Raw genomic sequence first — 20,816 nt, forward strand, 5'->3', positions numbered from 1 at the left:
TTTTAACCTTGTTTTTCCTTGGCTTTTTCCCAACAGACTTGAAGTGTGTCTTGATTGGTGGCTTAAATGATGGAGGTTTAACTCATTTCTTCAATGTGACTTGGTTGGATATGATAAGTTTCTTCAATAAAGAGTTGGTTAATTGTAAAGGTATTTGACCTCGGAGGCTTGAGCAAATGGAGTTTTAGGTTGGCTAGGCATTTCTTGTTGAGTGTTCTGAGTTAAAAGTTTTTGATTGATTAGTATTTTCTTGACATTTTTTCCATCCTTAGTCCTTTTTTTCTCCAATTCACTCTTATCACTCCTATTTTTATCATCCATGCTACTCTTTCCATCCTTATTACTCCAACTCCTTTTACTAGAGTGACTAGGATTTGAGACAAAAGATTTATGTTCATCCTTTTTTTCTCATCATCATCCTTGTCCTCATCCTCAGTGTTTATAGAAATTTTTGGTAGCATGCTTTCAGCATTATTGTTGTATCTTTCTAGAATTGCGATCATCTCTATATCTTCCACAGTTTTGATCTTCTTCACCTTCGGCCCTGACTCCAAAGTCATGACCAATCTTTTATTTCCCATCACACAATGTTTAAGGATCTGAAAATATTTGTATTTTCTGATGGTTGGGCATATTTAAGCCACCCCTTTGCTAGGCTTAAGGAAGGCTTCAGGAAAAGCTTCTTCTTGCCCTAATTTGAGTTCTCTTAGCAAAAGGGTGTCTTCTGAAATCATCACTTTCACTTTGTTGATGAAGATATATAATTTTGAGGCCTCCTTGATTTTAGAAATGATAGAGATACCTGCATAAACCTATCCACCCCAACATCTTTGACATTAATCACAATAATCCTTTCTTTCGTCATTCCCTTTGTGACTAGAAAAACCCTCAGAAAGTTCACATTTATGTCACCATTTTTCTTGTATGTGTGGTAGTTATGGTTCACCGAGATTCTCAAAATATCCCATAAGTTCACCAAACTCTTTGTCTAAGCATGATCTTTCAGCTTCTTTCTTAAGTCTCTCTTCCATACCAACATCTTCTTAACTTGTAGATTTTAGCTTAGGCTCTTCTCTCTCCATCTCCACCTTAGTCTTGGTAGCAGGCTGAGTAAAATGTGTAGAAATATGAGCCCCAACATTCTGGAAGGTTTCCTGAGGTGGGATGTTTAAGGCTGCCATGATGACTCCCAGTGACACATGTGGCTGCATTTGAAAGTAATTCCGTGAGTTTATCAATGACTTGATGTCATTCTGTTTGCATTGAACTTTATGTGTTAGTGATTGACTTTAGAAACTAGGGTTTTGTTGGAGGTTTGAAGTTTAGTGACTTGGGTCTGAAGAGATTGGAGTTGGGAAACTGTAGAAGTTGCTGAGGTGGAGACTCCTTTTTCCATGTTATCCTGAACCATCCTTTTGATTTCTTTAGCCATCAAAGCAGAAGGCTTAAACCTAGATTTGTGGAGTCAATCTAGTTTGAACTTGGTGTCATTATTCTGAGTAATTTGATCCTGCAGAATTTTGTGTAGAGATATAAATGACTGCCTTAGTTGCTTAATGCTTGATTTCACACTTGTTAAAGTAAGGGTAGACAGCTTGTCAGAAAATTTATTGAGTTGTTGTTTGACTTCTAGCTGTTTAGGTAAGAGCTTATCTATCTTGCTTCGTACCATTTTCACAATGTTATCCTTGTGACCCTCTAAGGTTTTCTCCAGTGTTTTCCCAATATAGTTAAATACTTTAAGTTGGTCCTTATACACCTCAGTAATAGCATCATACACTTCCTAAGGAGTAAACACCTCGGCATTGCTACCTAAAATGGTGACATGCTCCTCCCTAAACCTAGACAAAGCCTCTTCCATATCTATTGTGAAGGTCTTGGACAGCCATGCATCAACATTACCATCCTGCTGAGCTTCATCCACAATCTTGTCTTGTTGAGCTTCAAAATCTTCTTTATGAGCCAAGAAAATGGCTTGAAATTCTTGATTGGACATTCCTTAAGTCATAAGCTGTTGAGCAATATTGGCAAGTTCTTCTATTTGATCCATAAGCATGTCATCAACTGAAGTGGGTTGAGCTTGAATGTCTTGGAGCCATTGGTCTAGGATGATCAAAGGTGATTGGGTTGATGTAGATGGTATGCCAGTGTTTAGGTTTGAGGAGTTTGGGGTGAGAGGGACACTTGTGACTGAAGTCACAGTTTGACTCATAGTTGAAACTGTGGTTGTGATAGTATGTTGTTCACTTTGATTGTAAACCTCCATTTGAATAGAAGGGGAGGTAGCTAGGTTACTTTCATGTACCATAGCCTCAAACCCATGTCCTTCTTGTACATGACTAACACATGAAGGTGCATGTTGTCTTGCCTCCTCATTTGACGGATCGTTACAAATTTTACTCCTAGCCTCAATTGCAGATGCAATATCAGCTATGGTTGTGAGGGTAGTTGACTCTCATAGAGGACCCTCCGCTTGAATTGGAGAGGAGTTGAATAACTCCCCCTCAGGAGTACTACCCTCAAACCTTATAGTCTGTGAAGGCTCATTCACACATGAAAGTGCATCATTATTTACAAGGTCTTCAGTAAAAACTGATAAAATCCTGTGTTTGTGATGGTTTCATCAAGGTCTATCCGAGCATACAGCCTCTCACCATCTGAAGATTGGTTCTGAGTGGTGATCATAGTTTCAAGAACTATGTCACTTAATTTTGGCAGGGTCTGAGAATTAGATTCAAGCCCTTTATTGTATGAAGAAAAAATATGGGATATGAGAGAAGTGATTGTAGAATTGAGTGTTGAAAACTCCCCCCGAGTAGAAGAGGGAGTTTCAAGTGATGTGCTCTCAATGTGTGTGCCAACCTGGTGATTTTTTCACCCTCTTGAGAGTGCCCAAGAGGGGGTGCAGACTCTTGACTAGGTGCAGAGGTGGCTAAATGAGTGGTCAGCTCTATCTTATTCTTTCTAGGCTTTTTAACCAGGTGACTCTCATTCTCGGTGTTTTGCTCCTCGCCCTTATTAATGACACTCGGGGTTACATTATTTATCTTCTTTTTACTAACTTCACCCTTTTGAGAGGATGAAGCAATTGGCTTACTAACATCAATGGATTTTAAAGAAGTGGTTTCAGTTTAGAAAGGCTTCTGTGGGTTGTCCTGAATTTGTACTTATGCAGGACCAGAAGCCATAGCTGGATTAGAAACTGTAAAACGTCTCCATATAAGGCATAAGATAGGGGTAAATCTCAAATTTCTCTAACATGAATTTAGTGCGACTGAGACTTACTCATACCTGATTTTTCTTGTTCAGTTTCCCAAATAAAACTTTGGACACTGACTTAGAAATGCCTATTAAGATTGTATTTATTCCTTTAGTTAAATGATTGTCATTTACCTTATGGTTCAAAGAAAACATTATAAATTTAGAAAAGAGAATTTCCTTACCTCTTGTCTCTAGGGGCATAGTAAGCATGGTGACTAGGTCTCCTAGAATCAAGCTTCCAACATCCAGGTGTCTGTCATAGGCCATTGAGTAGACTAACTTCAGAACTATATTGGAAATTTGATGAAAACCAGTTTTCCTGCATGCGAAGGCCTTCAGGACAGTGTCAAACACAAAAGACCATTCTCTTCTTAAATGCTTCTTGTTCAACCTAGCCAGATCAATGGTATCTACATAACGAATGAAGTCCAGGAAATCTCCAATCTCCTGAGAGGTAGGAGCTACAACTAGCTTTTTTTTAGGTAGCCCTGGAGCAATATTCAAATCCTTGTCACCGAACTCTACAGCTACCCCTTTAATTTTGCTGGACACCACTACTGTCACACCTTGGCTTTCATCTACTGTGGCGGTGAGAATAACACTCCCCCAAAACTCAAACAAGACATACAGATACAAGGCGGGGTTCGTAGTTAGAGCTCCTGCAAGGTAAGAATCTGACACAAATTTTACAAAGCACTTAAAGTTGTCAGGTGCTAGATTTGGTTCAACAAATGCAAGGAAATAGGTTCCTTCTTTGGGGATGATAGCTCTTTCAGTATTTGTGTTGGTTGCCATTTGAGAGTTTAAATGAAAAAAGTTGGTAAGTTTATAGAAGAAAGAAGCTTTTAGAGAAGAAAAATTGAGAGAATTTGCTATAATTAGGTCAAAATAGATCTCGAGAGCGTAAAGCGAGGTTCTGTCGAGATGTCTGGGTATTTATAGTATAGTTATGTAACTTCGCGATAAATGAATTAGAAATGGTCAAAAATTATATCGTGAAGTCACATAGAGTTTACCGAGAAATTATATTGAGATATCATCTCGAGAACTCTTATCGAGAACTAAATAGACATCGCGATATATTGTAAAATACTCAGTTTGCCTCTAGAACGAATTAATTTCAATTTATATTGTGGAATCACAATATAAAATTAAAATTGTATTTATCAAAAGTATTTTAGTGAAATAATTTATTAGTTTAAATTATCCCACTTTGAGTTATCGAGAAGTCTAGATTTGTCATGTGGAGAAATCTATATCGCGAAGTGATCTCGATATAAAATATCACGAACTCATTCAAGACTTATCAAAAACACATTCAAGACTTATCGAGAACTCAGTTCTCTGTATACTTTTACCGCATTTTTATTATTTCTTAAATTAATTCACATATTATCAATATGAATTAATACTAGGCAATTTATCTTAGAATTAGAAAAATTCCATGTTTAATGTTTTATTTTTGAAAAATAAATATACAACAGGTTTCTGAAATATTTATAAATTATATTCCAGTTACTTCTTAATTAAATCAATTTAGTTTTAGTTTATTAATAATTAATCGGCCGCAAAATGTTAGCTGAGTTCTTGCCTTAAGATGAAGAATTTAACATTCCAGTTTCAGTTACTAATCTTGTAAATGATGCTTCATCTAAAGGTTTAGTAAAACTGTCAGCTAACTTTCTTTTTCTGTTGGAACATAAATAAGCTCAATGGTACAATTTACAGCATGTTCTCTAATGAAATGGAACCTTACATCAATGTGCTTTGTTCTAGAATGATTAACAGGGTTAACAATAATGGATATTGTACTAGTGTTATCACACATAATAGAATTTTTTTGTAACAGTAGACCATAATCCATTAGTTGGTTTCTAATCCAAAGCACTTGAGCATAACAACATTCAACATTTATGTATTCAGCTTCAGATGTGAAAGTTGACATAGACTGTTATTTCTTACTATACCAGGATTTAAGTCTTTGACCAAGGAATTGACAGCTTCCACCAGTACTCTTTATGTCCATTATGCAACCTGCAAAATCTACATCTGTGTAACCAACAAATTCAAATCCTATTCCCTTAGGATACCATAATCCTAAGTTTGGAGTACCCTTCAAATATCTGAATATCCTCTTAACAACCATTAGGTGTGATTCCTTTGGATTAGCTTGAAATCTTGCACACAAACAAGTAGCAAGTATGATGTCTGGTCTACTAGCATTCAAATAAAGTAAAGATACAATCATTCCCCCATAGCTTGTGATGTCTACATTTTTTCCTTTCTTATCTTCATCCAACTTAGTAGCTGTAGACATAGGAGTTGATGCAGGTGACCTATCCACCATTCCAAATTTCTTCAGCAGATCTCTGACATACTTAGTTTAATTGATGAAATTCCGTTTCTTTGGCTGACTTGTAGGCCAAAGAAATAATTTAATTCTCCCATTATGCTCATCTCATATTCACTTTTCATGAGTCTTGAGAATCTTTCACAAAACTTCTCATTAGAAGAATCAGAGATGATATTATCCACATAAATTTGATATAGGATAATATTATTACCATGTTGGTTAAAAAAGAAGTTTTTATTAATTATCACTCTAGTGAATTCATTCTTGATAGAGAATTCTGACAAAGTGTCATACCATGCTCTAGGTGCTTATTTTAATCCATAAAGAGCCTTTAGAAGTTTGTAGACAAAGTTTAGAAATTATGGATTTCAAATCCAGGAGGTTGTTGCACATAGAATTCCTCTTTCAATTCACCATTAAGGAATGCACTTTTCACATCCATTTGATACACCTTAAATTTAAGCGTGCATCAAATGCAAGGGAAATTCTTATTGCTTGAAGTCTTGCAGCCGGAGCAAAATTTTATCATAGTTAATTTCTTCCTCTTATGAGTAGCCTTAGCATCCATCCTTGCCTTGTTTCTAGTAATAATTCTATTTGCATTAATCTTGTTCCTGTACACCCACTTTGGTCCAATTATACTTCTATTTCTTGGTGCAGGAACTAGCTCCCATACTTTGTTTCTTTTAAACTGATTCAATTCATCTTGCATTGTAGTTATCCAATCAGAATCAAAGAAGGCTTTCTCAGTATTTTGGCTTAGTTTGATATATATATATATATACATTCATTTGCAATGACACTTCTAGTTCTCACACCGGCATTGGGATCACCAATAATAATGTCTCTAGTATGAATCTTATCCGATTTCTTAATGTCATGATTTTGATGACTAGAAGTGTTCTCATTTTCTTCATCCATGACATGACTTGCAGAACTATCACCTCGTTCCCCCTGAGTTTGTGCTATCAAATTCAGGCGAGTTTCTGATTTGAGGTGGATCTTCATTTGCAGAATTGACTGGATCACTAGCTTATTCTCTTTCATTATTTGCATTCTTTACATCATCACTTTTAGAATCACAATCAAGGTTAAGATTTTCAAAATTCAAGGTGTCATTTTTACTTTCATCAGTGCAGTCCAATCCAGGGTACTTGTCATCATCAAAAGTTACATATGTATTCTCCATAATCTTTATTTGCTATAGTACATAGACCCTGTAATCAGACCTTTCCAAGGAATAACTAATAAAGATAGGTTTAAATACTTTATAGTCAAATTTTCCAACATATTCTGAGTTGTACTTTAACACAAAACATTTACTTCTAAACACATAAAAATGTTTAACTGTAGGCTTCTTTCCAGACATGATTGAGTAGGGTGACATTTCAATACTTTTGTTTACCAAATATATGTTGTAAATATAACATGTCGTGTTAATAGATTCTTCACAATAGCTTATTGGTAACCTAGGATCCTCCAACATTGCCCTTGCAGCTTCAACTAAAGTTCTGTTTTTCCTTTCAACAACACCATTTTGTTGAGGTGTTCTTGGAGATGAGAACTCTTGAATGATGCCCTTGTCTTTACAGAAATTATTCAGTATGACAATTTTAAATTCAGTTTCATTATTACTTCTCATTCTTTTCATAAAATTGTGATCTTCATCTTGATTCTCAATCTTCCTTATGTGTTCAATGATAATGTATGGAGTCTCATATTTAGAATGCATAAATTCTATCAAAGTGTATCTTGAGTAGTCATCCACCATTACTAATGCATATCTTTTCTTATAACTGGACATGAAATTCACAGGACCAAATAAATCCATGTGGATAAGTTGTAGAGGAGCATTGATAAAGTTTACAATCTTGATTTTATGACGATCTTTTCATCTTTCCTTATGACTTGAATAAAATCTAATGCAGGCATGTTTCACTAATTCTCTTTTAACCAGAGTGTTGATTTCTTTGAAGGTTAGGTGAGAGAGCTTTTTGTGCCAAAGCCAACATTGTTCTTTTGATGCTTTGGTGTAGAAATAACACACCTTTTCCTTGTATGTTGAGTTCATATCTGTAACAAACAGGCTTCCTGTTCTTATTCGTATGAGAGCAATTTCACCAGTCTTTCTATTTGGGATTGAGCAATCTTCTCTGTCAAAATTCACCTTGAATCCTCTATATGTGAATTGGCTGACACTTAGCAGATTAACCTCAAGTCCTCCAACCAGTGCTACATCTTGACTGACAATATTTTCATAAATCAAATTGCCATATCACATTGTGAATCTCTTGCTGTTATCTCCAAAGGTCACCGATGGACCAGATATCTCCTCAAGCTGTGATAGCAGGGTTTTATCACCTGTCATATGTCTGGAACAGTCACTATCAATGACCCATATGACTTTGTTCTTCTTGCCCTGCACATAATGAGTTTCAAATGTTTTTAGCTACCAAAACTGTGTTGGTCATATTCTTCTTTTTTGCAGAGTTAGTAGGAGTAGAGCTTGAGTTATCAAAATAAACATTTTTCTTAGGTTGATTAGCATTCTCATTCTTGACCTCAGATCTAGGTTAATTTCCTTTAGTTCTTTTCTTAGTTTATGGCAGCTAGTCATGACCTTCATGTTATAGGGAATGCAATCAAACTTGTCACAAAAGAATAAATATCATTAGTTTGTGCTTCATTTTATTTACATGTCATATGATTGGGCTCACTAACAGTCTTTTTACAAAGATTAGTTAGATGATCTGTTGAGCCATATTTTTGACATTATTTTCTATGGGCATATGCAACATAAGCATAATTGTTGTTTTTTTACACCAATCTTTTCATTCATATTTTTTTCTTCCTCGTGCCTTAACTCTTTACTTCATTTCTAGGAGTCTTGGGGATAGGACTACTCAAAGGTTTCTTTTCACTTTTAGTGTTGGTAATTGAATTTACACATTCTTTGCTTTCATCCTCATCTGTAATTTCTTGCATAATGATGAGCTCTTCTTCACTAAAGTCCACCTTAGAGGGTTTGAATAAGGGTACATCCACTTTTAGTAGCACATTATGAACTTCCTTGTTCAATATCTCTTTGCCTTGACTTTTTTTTACAAGTGGATTAGCCTCATAGTCTAGCCCAATTGACACACTAGAACAAGGTTTGTTCTTTTCATAGATGCCAACTAATTCAGATTGATTCTTAAATGCCTTAATTTTTAAATTCATTTTTTTCAATCTTTTCTCTTTAAACAGCCTCTATCTCCTCTGCACGTTTCAGCTTTCAAGCTGCAATTCTAGCTCTAATTTCTCTTTGTTCAGTTCCTCATTCAACTTAGATAATCTGTTCATTTCTTCAGTGCCAACCACCATACTTAGTGAAGTTGGAACATTTCCATGCTTATCTTTTCAAAAGTTTCTTTATATTGAGAAGCATTCAGTTCAATAGTGGTTAAGATGTGTACCTCGGTTTTTTGATGCAGATGACTCTCCTTCCTCTTTATCCATGAGGGCATAATTTCCATATTTTTCATTTTTATTTTCATCACCTGTGTCATCCCAACTTTTTCCTTTTAGAATATAAGCCTTTCCCTTTTGCTTTTTCAGAAAAGCCTCATACTTAGCTTCAAGCTCCAAGTATGCGTTGTCTTTCTTCACATTCTTTGGCTTCCTACATTATGTATTCATCACAATTATAGCATTTAATTTTAGACCTATCCACATATCCTGATTTGTAACCACTTTTTCCAATTGTGTTTGAGATGTTCATCTGAGATTTCCTTTTTCAATTATTGTTGTAAAAGGATTGACCTTTACCCTTAAATACCTGGGTTTCTTAAACTTTATGTCAGAAAAGTTTCTTTCCAGGTAGGCCATGGATTGATCAATCTCATCCAACTCATTAAGAGTATAATATTCTTCCTCTACTACTTTTAGGATAACTTATATTTTAGGTTCCTTGAATTTTTGCTCAATAGGTTGTACAACTTGAATTTGAGATTCAATTTCATATGCAATCATCTTTTGGTCATTTCCTATAAAGGCATTTGACACATCAACTAAATGTCCTTGGTTTAGCTTTAATGACTTTTTCTGCAACATCTCAAGTTCATAGATTTTTAGAATTCCATACAAAACCTCCAATATGATTCTGCCTAGATCTCTTCCATCCTTTATTGCATAAATTTTCAGTTCTAAGTGATCATGAAGAGTGAGTAAAAAATTTAATTTTATATCATCAGTCTCATATAATTTTCCATGTAACTACAAGTCATTTATCAGCTTTTTGAATCTCTCAAACACTTCAGTAATGCCTTCCTTAGGTTTAGCCATAAACCCTCATATTGTGAGACCAAGATTTGTCTTTGGTTTTCTCTCACCTCTTCAGTACCTTCATATAGACTCTCTATATTTTCCCATATCTGCTTGGCTATCTCACAGTTAATAATGCTGTTGTACATAAGATTACCAAGAGACTCAATCAAGATGAGTTTCAAGACACTGTCCGGTAAGACCTCTTTCACTGGCTCAGTGTATATAGCTGAATCTTTTAGAACATACTGAGCTAGAACAACAACATCATCTTGAGTTATTTCAAGTATCTTCACCATATGGATAAAAGGTCCATGCCTTAGAATCTCAGGGTACAGTAAATGAGCAATCTTTATAAACAACATCAACTTTTTGTTCCACAGTGTATATTTCCCTTTATCAAAGATATGTATCTTGATACTGCTAAGATTTTGTGCACTCATACTTCCAAGGTCTAATTTGTTTACTTTCAGATTTTGCTCTAATACCACTTATTAGATATGATTGTGCATACAGGGGGGTGAATGTGTATTTTTTTATTTATCGTAAGAACTTTTTCAAGTTATTATCAGTAAATCAAGGTAACTGTTTTGGGCTTGGTTGAACTCAACAGCTAAAGTATGTTTGTAGTGATAATTAATTAACTTTAAAAGACAGACAAAATAATTATCAAATCTCACTTTATCTTATTTCAAATTAACTGGGTTGTACTACAATTTGAGTTCTTGAATATTCCTTTGCTTCTACTTAAGATAAATATAATAGATTTAAAATGTTTGTTACATATAGAAAAAGGATATGTGACATGCTTTATAGAACAACATGCACAGTTTACAAGAATAACACAAAAATAGACTAACACAATTTTTAAAGCTCTTTTTGTCTATTTCTATTTTAAGTGCTACAAATCTGTAGACAATTTTCCAAAGCTGTTACACTCCTTTGTCCAGTTCATCTTAGCCCTTGATCTTTCACTCCTCAAGCTACATTTGTAGACTTTCCATTTTAATGATAATATGGTTTATTGACTAGTAATTTGGAATCTTCAAGATAAATGCATTCTGTAAATACAACTGTTAACGAGATCTTCTAAGTACAAAAGCCTTGTCGATATCTCCACATCATGATATAAAAGACTTGTCAATATCTCCACATCGCAATATAAAAAGACTTGTTGGTATCTTCACATCGCGGTATGTTAAGACTTGTAGACATCACCATATCACGATATGAAAAGACTTATAGACATCTCCACATCGCAGTACGAAAAGACATATAGACATCTCCATATCACGGTATGGAAATAATTCGTGATAGAGATCTCTGTAGCTTGCATAGCCTTCCCTATACCTTCAATCTCTAAATGACTTCTCTACAGACTTGAACAGTTCTCGATTTGACTTCTCGATATTCCTTGATCTGTGACTTCTCGATATATGACTTAGAATATTCTTCAATCTACAATATTATTATTCTTCAAGTTATTATATCTTCATTCCGAAGCATGATCAGGCTTGATCTTCTTCCAGAGCTTTGTTCCTTAGCTTGATGGCTGTTCATAGAAAAATATTTCAGTCTGCCCTTCTAATCATTTTTACAAATTCAAAGAATATATTTATAGACTACACAAACTATTACAAGTCAACTGATTCTTAGGATTGTCAATATGACTTAGTTTTGTATGTTAAGCATGTCTTCCACAACAATATTTGTTTGTATGATTTTTATAAAATATATTTTATTTTATAATTTTATAACTAGTTAAAATATATGTTAACTCATTTTCTCTTGTTTATTCCCGCAGAAATCCAATGGTCCTGGAAGTTATTCATGGGTAAGTATGTTTTATCTTTCTCCTTCAGTGCAACCATTTTTTTAGTATTCTAACTATTGCTTTTTACACTGTTGTTATTGCGAGGGCACAGAGATTACAGGTTTAATATGGGGTAAGATATTATTTCACAATAATGTACTTCTTACTTTTTGTTGGAGGTAGCCAAAATTCTCCAGTAATGGTTTTCAAAAACTTAATTTTTTCTTAAATTAGTTGTCATCATAATTATTGTTTCACCTTTAAAATATGACAAATTCTTTAATATTTTGAAAGGATAGATCATTTAATTTGGGTGAACATATGTTATGAATAATTATATTTAATTTTTAAATATTATTAAATAATTATTAAACTGTTTAAGAGCTTACTGTTAAGTTAATATTTATGTTATCATCACTGACAAGCTTTATGCAGTGCGATAAATAAGTGACAACGATTAAAGAACACATAAGTTTTTAGCCAAGTTCGACCTCAGTCTAGTTCCTAGTCCCTTACCAGCTTTGTCTGAGAATATATTATTAATCATTGAAGGGAAAATCAAATATTTTATCACTCAATTATTCATTTATCTAGATTCCTCCACTGAACTTGCATTTTAATTTTTTAGTCACTAACGTCACTTTTATATTGAATCCTACCTCTATTTCGTTAAGTTTGACTTATTTCCGTTAACACAACCGAAAAATAAAAATATGCTTCCGGAATCTGGCAGCCCATAAACTGGTGTCGTTTCGTCACCAACAACTCTCCGATCAAGCCAAATTTATGATCAAATCAGCTCTGTTTTCATGATTTTTCATTTCAAATCCTCTATACAAACTCAACAACTCATATCAAATAACAATAATCATAACCATACTACTTTTCTACGATTCTGTCGAGTTTGGCAAGTTAAAAATTCACAAAATTGAGTCAAAACTCAATAAAACTTAACATACATGAACCAATACCCTCATAAAAGGCTATTGTAGCAACTTATACTAACAAATATTCACTTAATCTGCTGGAAAAATGAAGAATATAAGTGACTTCCACTATTCTTGCGAATACAAAATTATAACAAAAAAATACGAAATAAATACATGCAAACTCAAAATCGAATAATCTACGCATTAATAACTTCATAACTTGTGAAGGATTAACCAAAATAAAATCCTAAATTTAACATTTTTTAGACATTAATGGAATGGTTTATAATGAAAAAGAAATATATCGTTAATGCCTACAAAAATAAAACATTTAGTTGAGTGTTAGGTTTCTAAAGGAATAAATAGTTGAGTGATAAAAAATTAATTTTTCCATCATTGAAATGATATGATTAGAAGATTAAGTAATATATTTCCCTTTATCCCTGTTCCTGATAGAAACTTAATGGTAACATATGTTCTCGTCAAGTAACCTCTAAGCCCTATCCTAACTTAAGAATAAATCTTCTCTAACAAACTAACTTATTGTACCCTAGTTATCCAGACTCACCACCCAGCAACAACAATTACACCTTGAACAATACAAGTATAATGAAAAATCACAACTAAAAATTATGAACAAAAATATAAATTTATGAAAATATATTGGAGCTTATAAGAAATAATTTTTGATTAAAGCACATTTATGTTTTTCGGATTGATATGATGTATATGTGAGGATTAGCTTTTAAAACAAATACACCAAAAGATATATTTAATATAACTTAGTTTTCTAAATAATAAACTAACTCACAACAGTCTTGACCACTTCTCACAATTCTTAAAGGTGATTATTTAATTTTGAACGTTAAGATAAAATATAATATGAGACTTAAAATGAAAATAAGAAAAGAATTAAGAAAAAAGTATACAGTTTAACCAAAAATATGAGAATAAGAAACATAGTTCAAATAAAAAATGTAAGGTTAAACAATTTCCTAATAATTAGGAAAATGATTAAAAACTACTTTCAGATTAATGACTAAGCTCTAATATTTTATATCATACGTATACATATAGTAGAGTACTCATATTTTTAAATTCTATAAATTTTTCATGAAAGTAGTCTTTGACGTTTATCTCTTGGTATTTTTGGGCGGACATCGTGACGTTTCGAATAAGCTAAGTTATTGTCCTATAAGCTTGGTGATAATATTCTTCCTGCAAAATCGAACTTACAAGACAAATATTGTACATATCACGAATATCAGTTAGCTAATAGTTTAATTTACAAGCTATAAACTTGCTTATAACGTGATTATCAAAATTTTAGTAGCATCAATATAAAACTCAGGATTAATTGAAATAATACTTTACTAATTTATGAATAAATACTTATATTTTCATGCATTCACTCTTTTAATTTCTTAACAATTTATTTTGAGATGAAACGGCTAAATAGAAAGGTAATTGAGTTTTTCTTACTTTACATTTTTTTAAAACATATAGATTGCTCTTTTTGACTTCCATCTTGCATCCCTCATTCTTTCTTTCCGATAATACTTAATTTTACTAATATTTAACTTATATTTGATACCTCAAATACATACTCATTTATAAACATATAAATAAAATGATATTTATGTAATTGATATTAAATTTGATAATGAAAAGATAAAATAATACTAACATTAATTAGAATTTTTTTTGTGTTTTGAGCTTTAAATTATTGAAATCGGATAAAACAATAAATGTATTCGAGTGTTCGTAGTGCCAGTAAACATATTCAAAGGTTGGCAGAGGGGATAATTATCCTCTTGATCACAGGTTCGAATCCCACGGGAGGAGAATTTATGATTATGCCTCCTGAGTCATAGCCTGTCGCTTAAATGCGGTTTACCTTGGTTCACGTGGTTTGCAAGCTATTGCACCGAAGGGTAGCGGCTGCGGGTTACCTACACTAAAAAAATCATAAATTTAACAAGGCGATTCTTTTATATAAAATGTACATTCTTTTTAGAACTAAAACTTTTGTTAAAAATCTTTATATTTTTTGGGTTAAGTTTTCAAAAAAAAAATCACAATTTTTGCCATCTAACTAAAATTTCAATTTTAGGTCTTTCAAAATAAATTAAAAGGTGATTGAAGTTGCAATAAAAATATTAACTAAAGCACAATGAATTATTTATAAGAATATTTTAATTTAAAATAAAATAAAATTAAATATTGGGTTGCAAAAGTTACACTTTATTTTTTGATAATAACATTCTAAGAAAACAATTTTGGAATATGTTTTGGTCAATTTGTTTTATTTTTACCATAACATATATTTTAGATAATTCTCTTTTCTATAATGTGTAGTTGCCCTTCTAAAAATAAAAATAATACTGTAGATTAGGACCATTTTTGAATAAGCAATTTTGCAAGTTTATTGTTTCCTTTTATTGTCATTTTAATTTATATGCCAAATGTTATATTATCAATCAAGGCTCCTTATCATATCGGTATAAATTTTTGGGAGTTTTTTAATTGTAATGTTTTAGTTTCGCGGCTGATATGGAAGAAAACTGATCCCTAAAAATATAATTAATGCTGAATTAATTATTTTTAAGTTGACTTAAAAGTTCATAGTTAAAACCCATGAACACCATGACCAAACTGGCTCGTGGTGGTCGTGATGACCACGACCTAAAGGGGGCCGTGGCGACCAAAGCGGGTCATGACAAACACGACCCAAAGTGGGTCGTGGTGACCCCGGCCTAAAGTGTGTCGTGACGACCACATACAAAATCAGTTACGTACTAGGTCCGTCAAGGTGACCTAAAAATGAAGTCCACCACAATCCAAGATAACATCCATCACTGAAACAGACTCCTACAAGGAATTTTCTAGAATCCACCACCTTGAGGAGTCCTACTTACCCTATAATTTGGAGACATGTCCACCAAGTCTTTTCCAACCTATTCCAAAACCCTAGGTATAACACCTATATAAAGGGCTCTACCCCTCAACCTAGAACTACATTTTTGGTTTGATTCTCTACAACACAGAGATACGTAGGTAACTTGTGAAGACCGATTAGTCTCGAACATAAATACATCCATTAAATCTTAAAACTCACCAACCCTCTCATTAAATAAAATCACAACCCTAGTTTTTATTCCATAATATTTGGCACCGTCTGTTGGAAAACAACATCAACCGTGGTAACCACACAGAGTAGAAGCAACAATGGAACTGACGATCAAAATCTGTCACGCACTATCTCATCCATGGTTGAGATTCCGATGCACTCAACTTACGCCATTCAAGGTGGAGGAGCTCCCGTGGTAACAAATGAGGCTCAAACTTAAGGGATGAATCTCTCGATTCAGGATCTTCCTTTAGGGATAAATCCCCCAATTTAAAATCCACCTCTAGGGACGAATTTTTAACTTGAACCATGGCATGCACCGTTGAACACCCGACCTGTTGGGTATGAGATATCGATAAATGTAATCCCAGGAACTACTAATCCTCTTTACGAGATGCCCTTGTATCATGATATTGGGGGGAGTAGCCTCTCGTGCCAAGGAGGAAGACAGACATTCCCATACATTTATGGCTTGTGCCCCGTTCATGAAGAACGTGACATTTTTAGGCCTTACTCAGAAATAGATTAAGATTTATTGGAGGAATAGACCGCTCCAAGGAGGAAGCATGCTAGGAAGGAACCTGAGACAACAGATTGCCATTAGTCTCGCTAATGGGCGATTCCCCAAGATATCCAAGATAGGGTAAAAGCTCACGAAGCTGAGATCCAAATCTTGAAGCATGATATGGAGATGCATCAGCCACCAAGGCCTATGCCAATAGGAAAATCAAGGGATATTCCCCCATCATAGTCCTAGAAGGTATAATACGAAGGCTAAGGTTTATCGCTCCTAGGGACGATCTAGCCGGCTTGATGCCCCTAGGAGATCCTGATGATCCTAAACCCCCATTCACAGAGGAGATTATAAACACCCATATATCGAGGAAGTTTAAGATTCCCATCATTAAGGCATATTATGACACTAACAACCCGACTAATCACGTGAGAACATTCTCCAACGTACTGATGTTGCAGCCCGTCAATGATGATATTAAGTGTCAGGCGTTCCCTTAAACCTTGAGGGCATGGCTCAAAGATGGTATAGCCGTCTGCCCCCATCTCGATTGGATCCTTCAGAGATCTAAATCAGGATTTCATCAAGAAATTCTTCAGTGGAAGAGTACATGAAAAAAATTCGGCTTTCTCTCATGAGCCTGGAACAAGGGGTAAAGGAGTCCTCGGGAGACTACCTGAATCGATTCATGAAGGATACCTTGAAGGTCCCCTATGTTGAAGATATATTGGCCATGATAGCCCTATAGCAAGCAACCAAGAATGAACTATTCAAGATATCTTTGGTCAAGCATGCACTTAAAAGCATGTTACAACTACAAGAGAGAGCTGGGAAGTATATCAAGGCCGAGAAAAGTATGAAGAAGGATTTGGTGAGTACTGAGAACTCGGGCAATGAAAAGTGAAAGATGGAGCAGGATTAGCATGCCAAGGAAAAATATCATCAAACTGGAAAGAACGCCGACTCTGCTTCCAAGAAGAATCAAGGACCGAGATTCACAGAGTACGCAAGGTTTAACATTCCATATAGCCATATATTTTTAGAAATCAAGAAGGATAAAATATTTTTATGGCCGAAGTTACTAAAGGGAGAACCCGAGAAGAGAGACATGGGCCAATATTGTAGGTTCCACAAGGATGTTGGTCATGACACTGACGATTACAGAAAACTTAAGGATGAGACCGAGTATCAGATCCAAAGAGGAAGTATGGACGATTCACCAAGGGTGAAGATGGCGGAGGCCAGAAGAGAGATAATGAGTTTAAGGCCGTTCCTTCAACCTATCATATGGTTCTTAAGTTCCCAAACAGATTCAGTGTCGAAGAAAAAATGGGAGACCAAAAAATGCTTAAAGTTTCTATGGCCACAGTTAAGCCCGATGGAATCGAAAGCAGGTTTTCCTAATAGAAAAGATGGACATCCGTGAGATTGAAGAACATCGAGGAAAGCTATCCGAGGACTTACTCCCAATTCTCCTAGATTCATTAGACCCTAATAAGGTCACCTACATTGGTGCATCCTTAAAAAAAACCCCTGAAGGGCCGATTGACAAAGTTGTTGCAAGAATATAAATGATGTATTTTCCAGGACTTTAGATGACATGCCTGGGATTGACCCCAAACTTATAGCTCATAAGTTGAATGTCAATCCAACTCGAAAGGAGGTCAAACAGAAGAAGCGGACCTACGACCTTGATAGCTGGACCCTGTGATAGTCAAGAAGGCCAATGGAAAGTGTAGGATGTGCATCAACTTCACTGATCTAAATGATGCATATCCTAAAGATTGATATCCCGTACCAAGGATTGACCCCATGATCAATTCCACTGATGGGCATGAGATGATAAACTTCATGGGTGACTTTAGCGGTTATAATCAGATCAAAATACATAAGGATGACACCTAAAAGGTATCTTTCATTACTGACTCTGGTATCTTTTGCTATCTTGTCATGGATTTTGGACTAATGAATGCAGGAGTAACATATCAAAAATTGGTGAATAAGATATTCACTCATATAATTGGAAAAACCATAGGGGTCTACATTGACGACATGTTGTTAAAAAGCCTGGGCAAGGCCGACCATGATGATCAACTCAAAGATATTAAAGTGCAGAGGCACCATAAGATGATGTTAAACCCCTTTAAGTGCGCCTTTGACATTTGGTGTGGAAAGTTCTTGGGTCGCATGGTCTCGAGGAGAGGAATCGAGGCAAACCCTAAAAAGATCAAGGCCATCCTAGACATGCAGCCACCACACTCTGTACAGTACATTCAAAAGCTTACGGAAAGAATTGCGGCTTTGAGAAGATTCATCTCCAAGTTATGTGATATATGCCTACCTTTTTTCAAAATTGTGAAGAAGGTGAAGAACTTTGAATAGACAGCTGAGAGTTAATAGGCCTTTGAACAGCTGAAGAAATATATGAATGAAGCCCCGTTGTTGGCAAAACTAAGTTCGAAAGACATCTTGTACCTATACCTTGCGGATTTTGAGCAAGCAGTGAGTTCCTTCCTATTAAGGGAAGCACAGAATGCTCAAAAGCCTATCTACTACATGTGAAAGGTGCTCCATGGAGCAGAATTAAACTAATCCACCACTGAGAAGTTTTCACCTTCCATGATAACAACCTTGAGGAAGTTGCGACCAAATTCCAAGACACACAAAATCAAAGTCCTGATGGACCAACCTTTTAAAAGTATCATTCACAACCTGAAAGTTAGTGAAAGGCTCATCAAGTGGGCAACTCAGTTTGGAGAATTTGATATCAACTACAAGCCTCGAACAACCATCAAGGCTAAGAAATTAGCAGACTTCATGGTCGAATGCACCATTAACGACCAAAAAGTTAAGGGCAAGAGGTAATAACCCCCGGAGGAGAGGAAAAGGAGAAATATGAAGACTTGAATTTAAAAGAGTATCGGGTTCTCTATTTTGACTGAACATCCAAAAAAAATCTAGTGGTACATGCTTAGTCTTACAAAGCCCTAATGGGTTCGTAATCGAGTATACTTTCAAGTTGTACTTCCCAATAATGAATAACGAAGCAGAGTATGAAGTTTTGATATCCAACTTAGGCTTGGCTGAAGACGTGAAGTCCAAGAATCTTAAAGTCGGTGGAGACTCTAGGCTTGTGGTTGCGCAAGTCAATGGAAAGTTTGAGGCCAAAGATGATACAATGGCCAAGTACCTGAGAGTCATGAAAGGAATACTAACTCAGTTCAATGAATGGTACACTGAGCATGATCTGAGAGAGGAAAACACTACGACAAATGCCCTATCTAATTTTGCCTCGTTTAAGATTGTGAAATATCCAAAAATTAGCTACTTCCAAGTCGTGATGACCCCTAAAATACATGTCATAAATTTGATAGTACCAATTAGCGTAGAGAGCCATTGGATTGATCCCATCAAAGCTCAGCTCAAAACAGGATGGCTCCCCGAAGATGCCCAGGAAGTATGCAAGTTGTTAGTGAGATATTTCTTGATTGAAGGCCTTATATACAAGAGGTCTTCTGTTATTCCATACTTGAATTGTATGAGACCTTTTAAAGTTGATGAAGCGCTTAAGGAAACCCATGAAGGGATTTATGGACAGTACTTGGGGGTAGATATCTCGCTCACAAGATAACCCGATTTGGATTCTACTGGCCAACAATGCTAGCCGATGTAAAGACTTATGTGAAGAAGTACGATAGATATTAGAGGCATGCTCCTATAGTACGACAGCCCCTTAAAGAGGCTTGCATTTATTAGCTCACCTATCCTTTTTGTAATACGGGGAATGGATATACTTGGTCCTTTCCCTATAGCATCTGGATAAAACAAAATTCATCATGGTAGCTATAGACTACTTCACAAAGTGGATTGAGGCTAAAACACTAGCCAAGATAACTACCAAAAAAATTTCTCAATTGTTTGGTATAATATCATATGCCGATTTGGAATCCTACGCATTCTTGTCATAGATTAAGGGCGTCATTTCGATAATAAATAGTTCAAGGAGTATTATAACGATAATGACATAAAACTTCGCTTTACCTCGGTTTTCCATCCATAGGTAAATGGGTAAGAAAAAGTTACTAATCGTATCATCCATGATGGATTTAAGAAGAGGGTTGAACGGTCAAGGAACACTTGGGTGGATGAGTTATTGTTAGCTAATGAATCACACACGGGGGGGGGTGAATGTGTTTTTGTGTTTTTCTGCTTTTCATGAAGTGTTTTATGGTGATGAACAAAGTAAATTAAAATCTTGTAATGAAATGTGTTAGTACTGAATTTAGACAAATAAGACAGTGAACACATATCTTTCAAAACTCACTTAATTTTATATTAAAATTAAGAATGTTTTGCTACAAAATTTCTACGCTCTTTTTTGATAAAGAGCTTAGCTTCTTCCTTGAGAGAATACAAGAATTCTGATCTAAATTGTTACCTCTAACAAAGCATCCAGTGTTAACTTTATAGAACAGTAAACACTGATTTTTACACAACATGCAATAGAATGTACT

General features: G+C 34.9%; 1 protein-coding gene across 1 annotated transcript; it reads left to right on the forward strand.

Annotated features, from left to right (window-relative positions):
* Nucleotides 1-19,336: 19,336 nt before the first annotated feature.
* On the forward strand, nucleotides 19,337-19,933 carry LOC141660329 (uncharacterized). Its single transcript, XM_074467307.1, has one exon. The coding sequence runs from the start codon at nucleotides 19,337-19,339 to the stop codon at nucleotides 19,931-19,933; it is 597 nt and encodes a 198-aa protein (XP_074323408.1).
* The last annotated feature ends 883 nt before the right edge of the window (nucleotides 19,934-20,816 follow it).

This window comes from Apium graveolens, chromosome 5 (assembly GCF_009905375.1).
Source record: "Apium graveolens cultivar Ventura chromosome 5, ASM990537v1, whole genome shotgun sequence".
Taxonomy (NCBI): Eukaryota; Viridiplantae; Streptophyta; class Magnoliopsida; order Apiales; family Apiaceae; genus Apium; species Apium graveolens.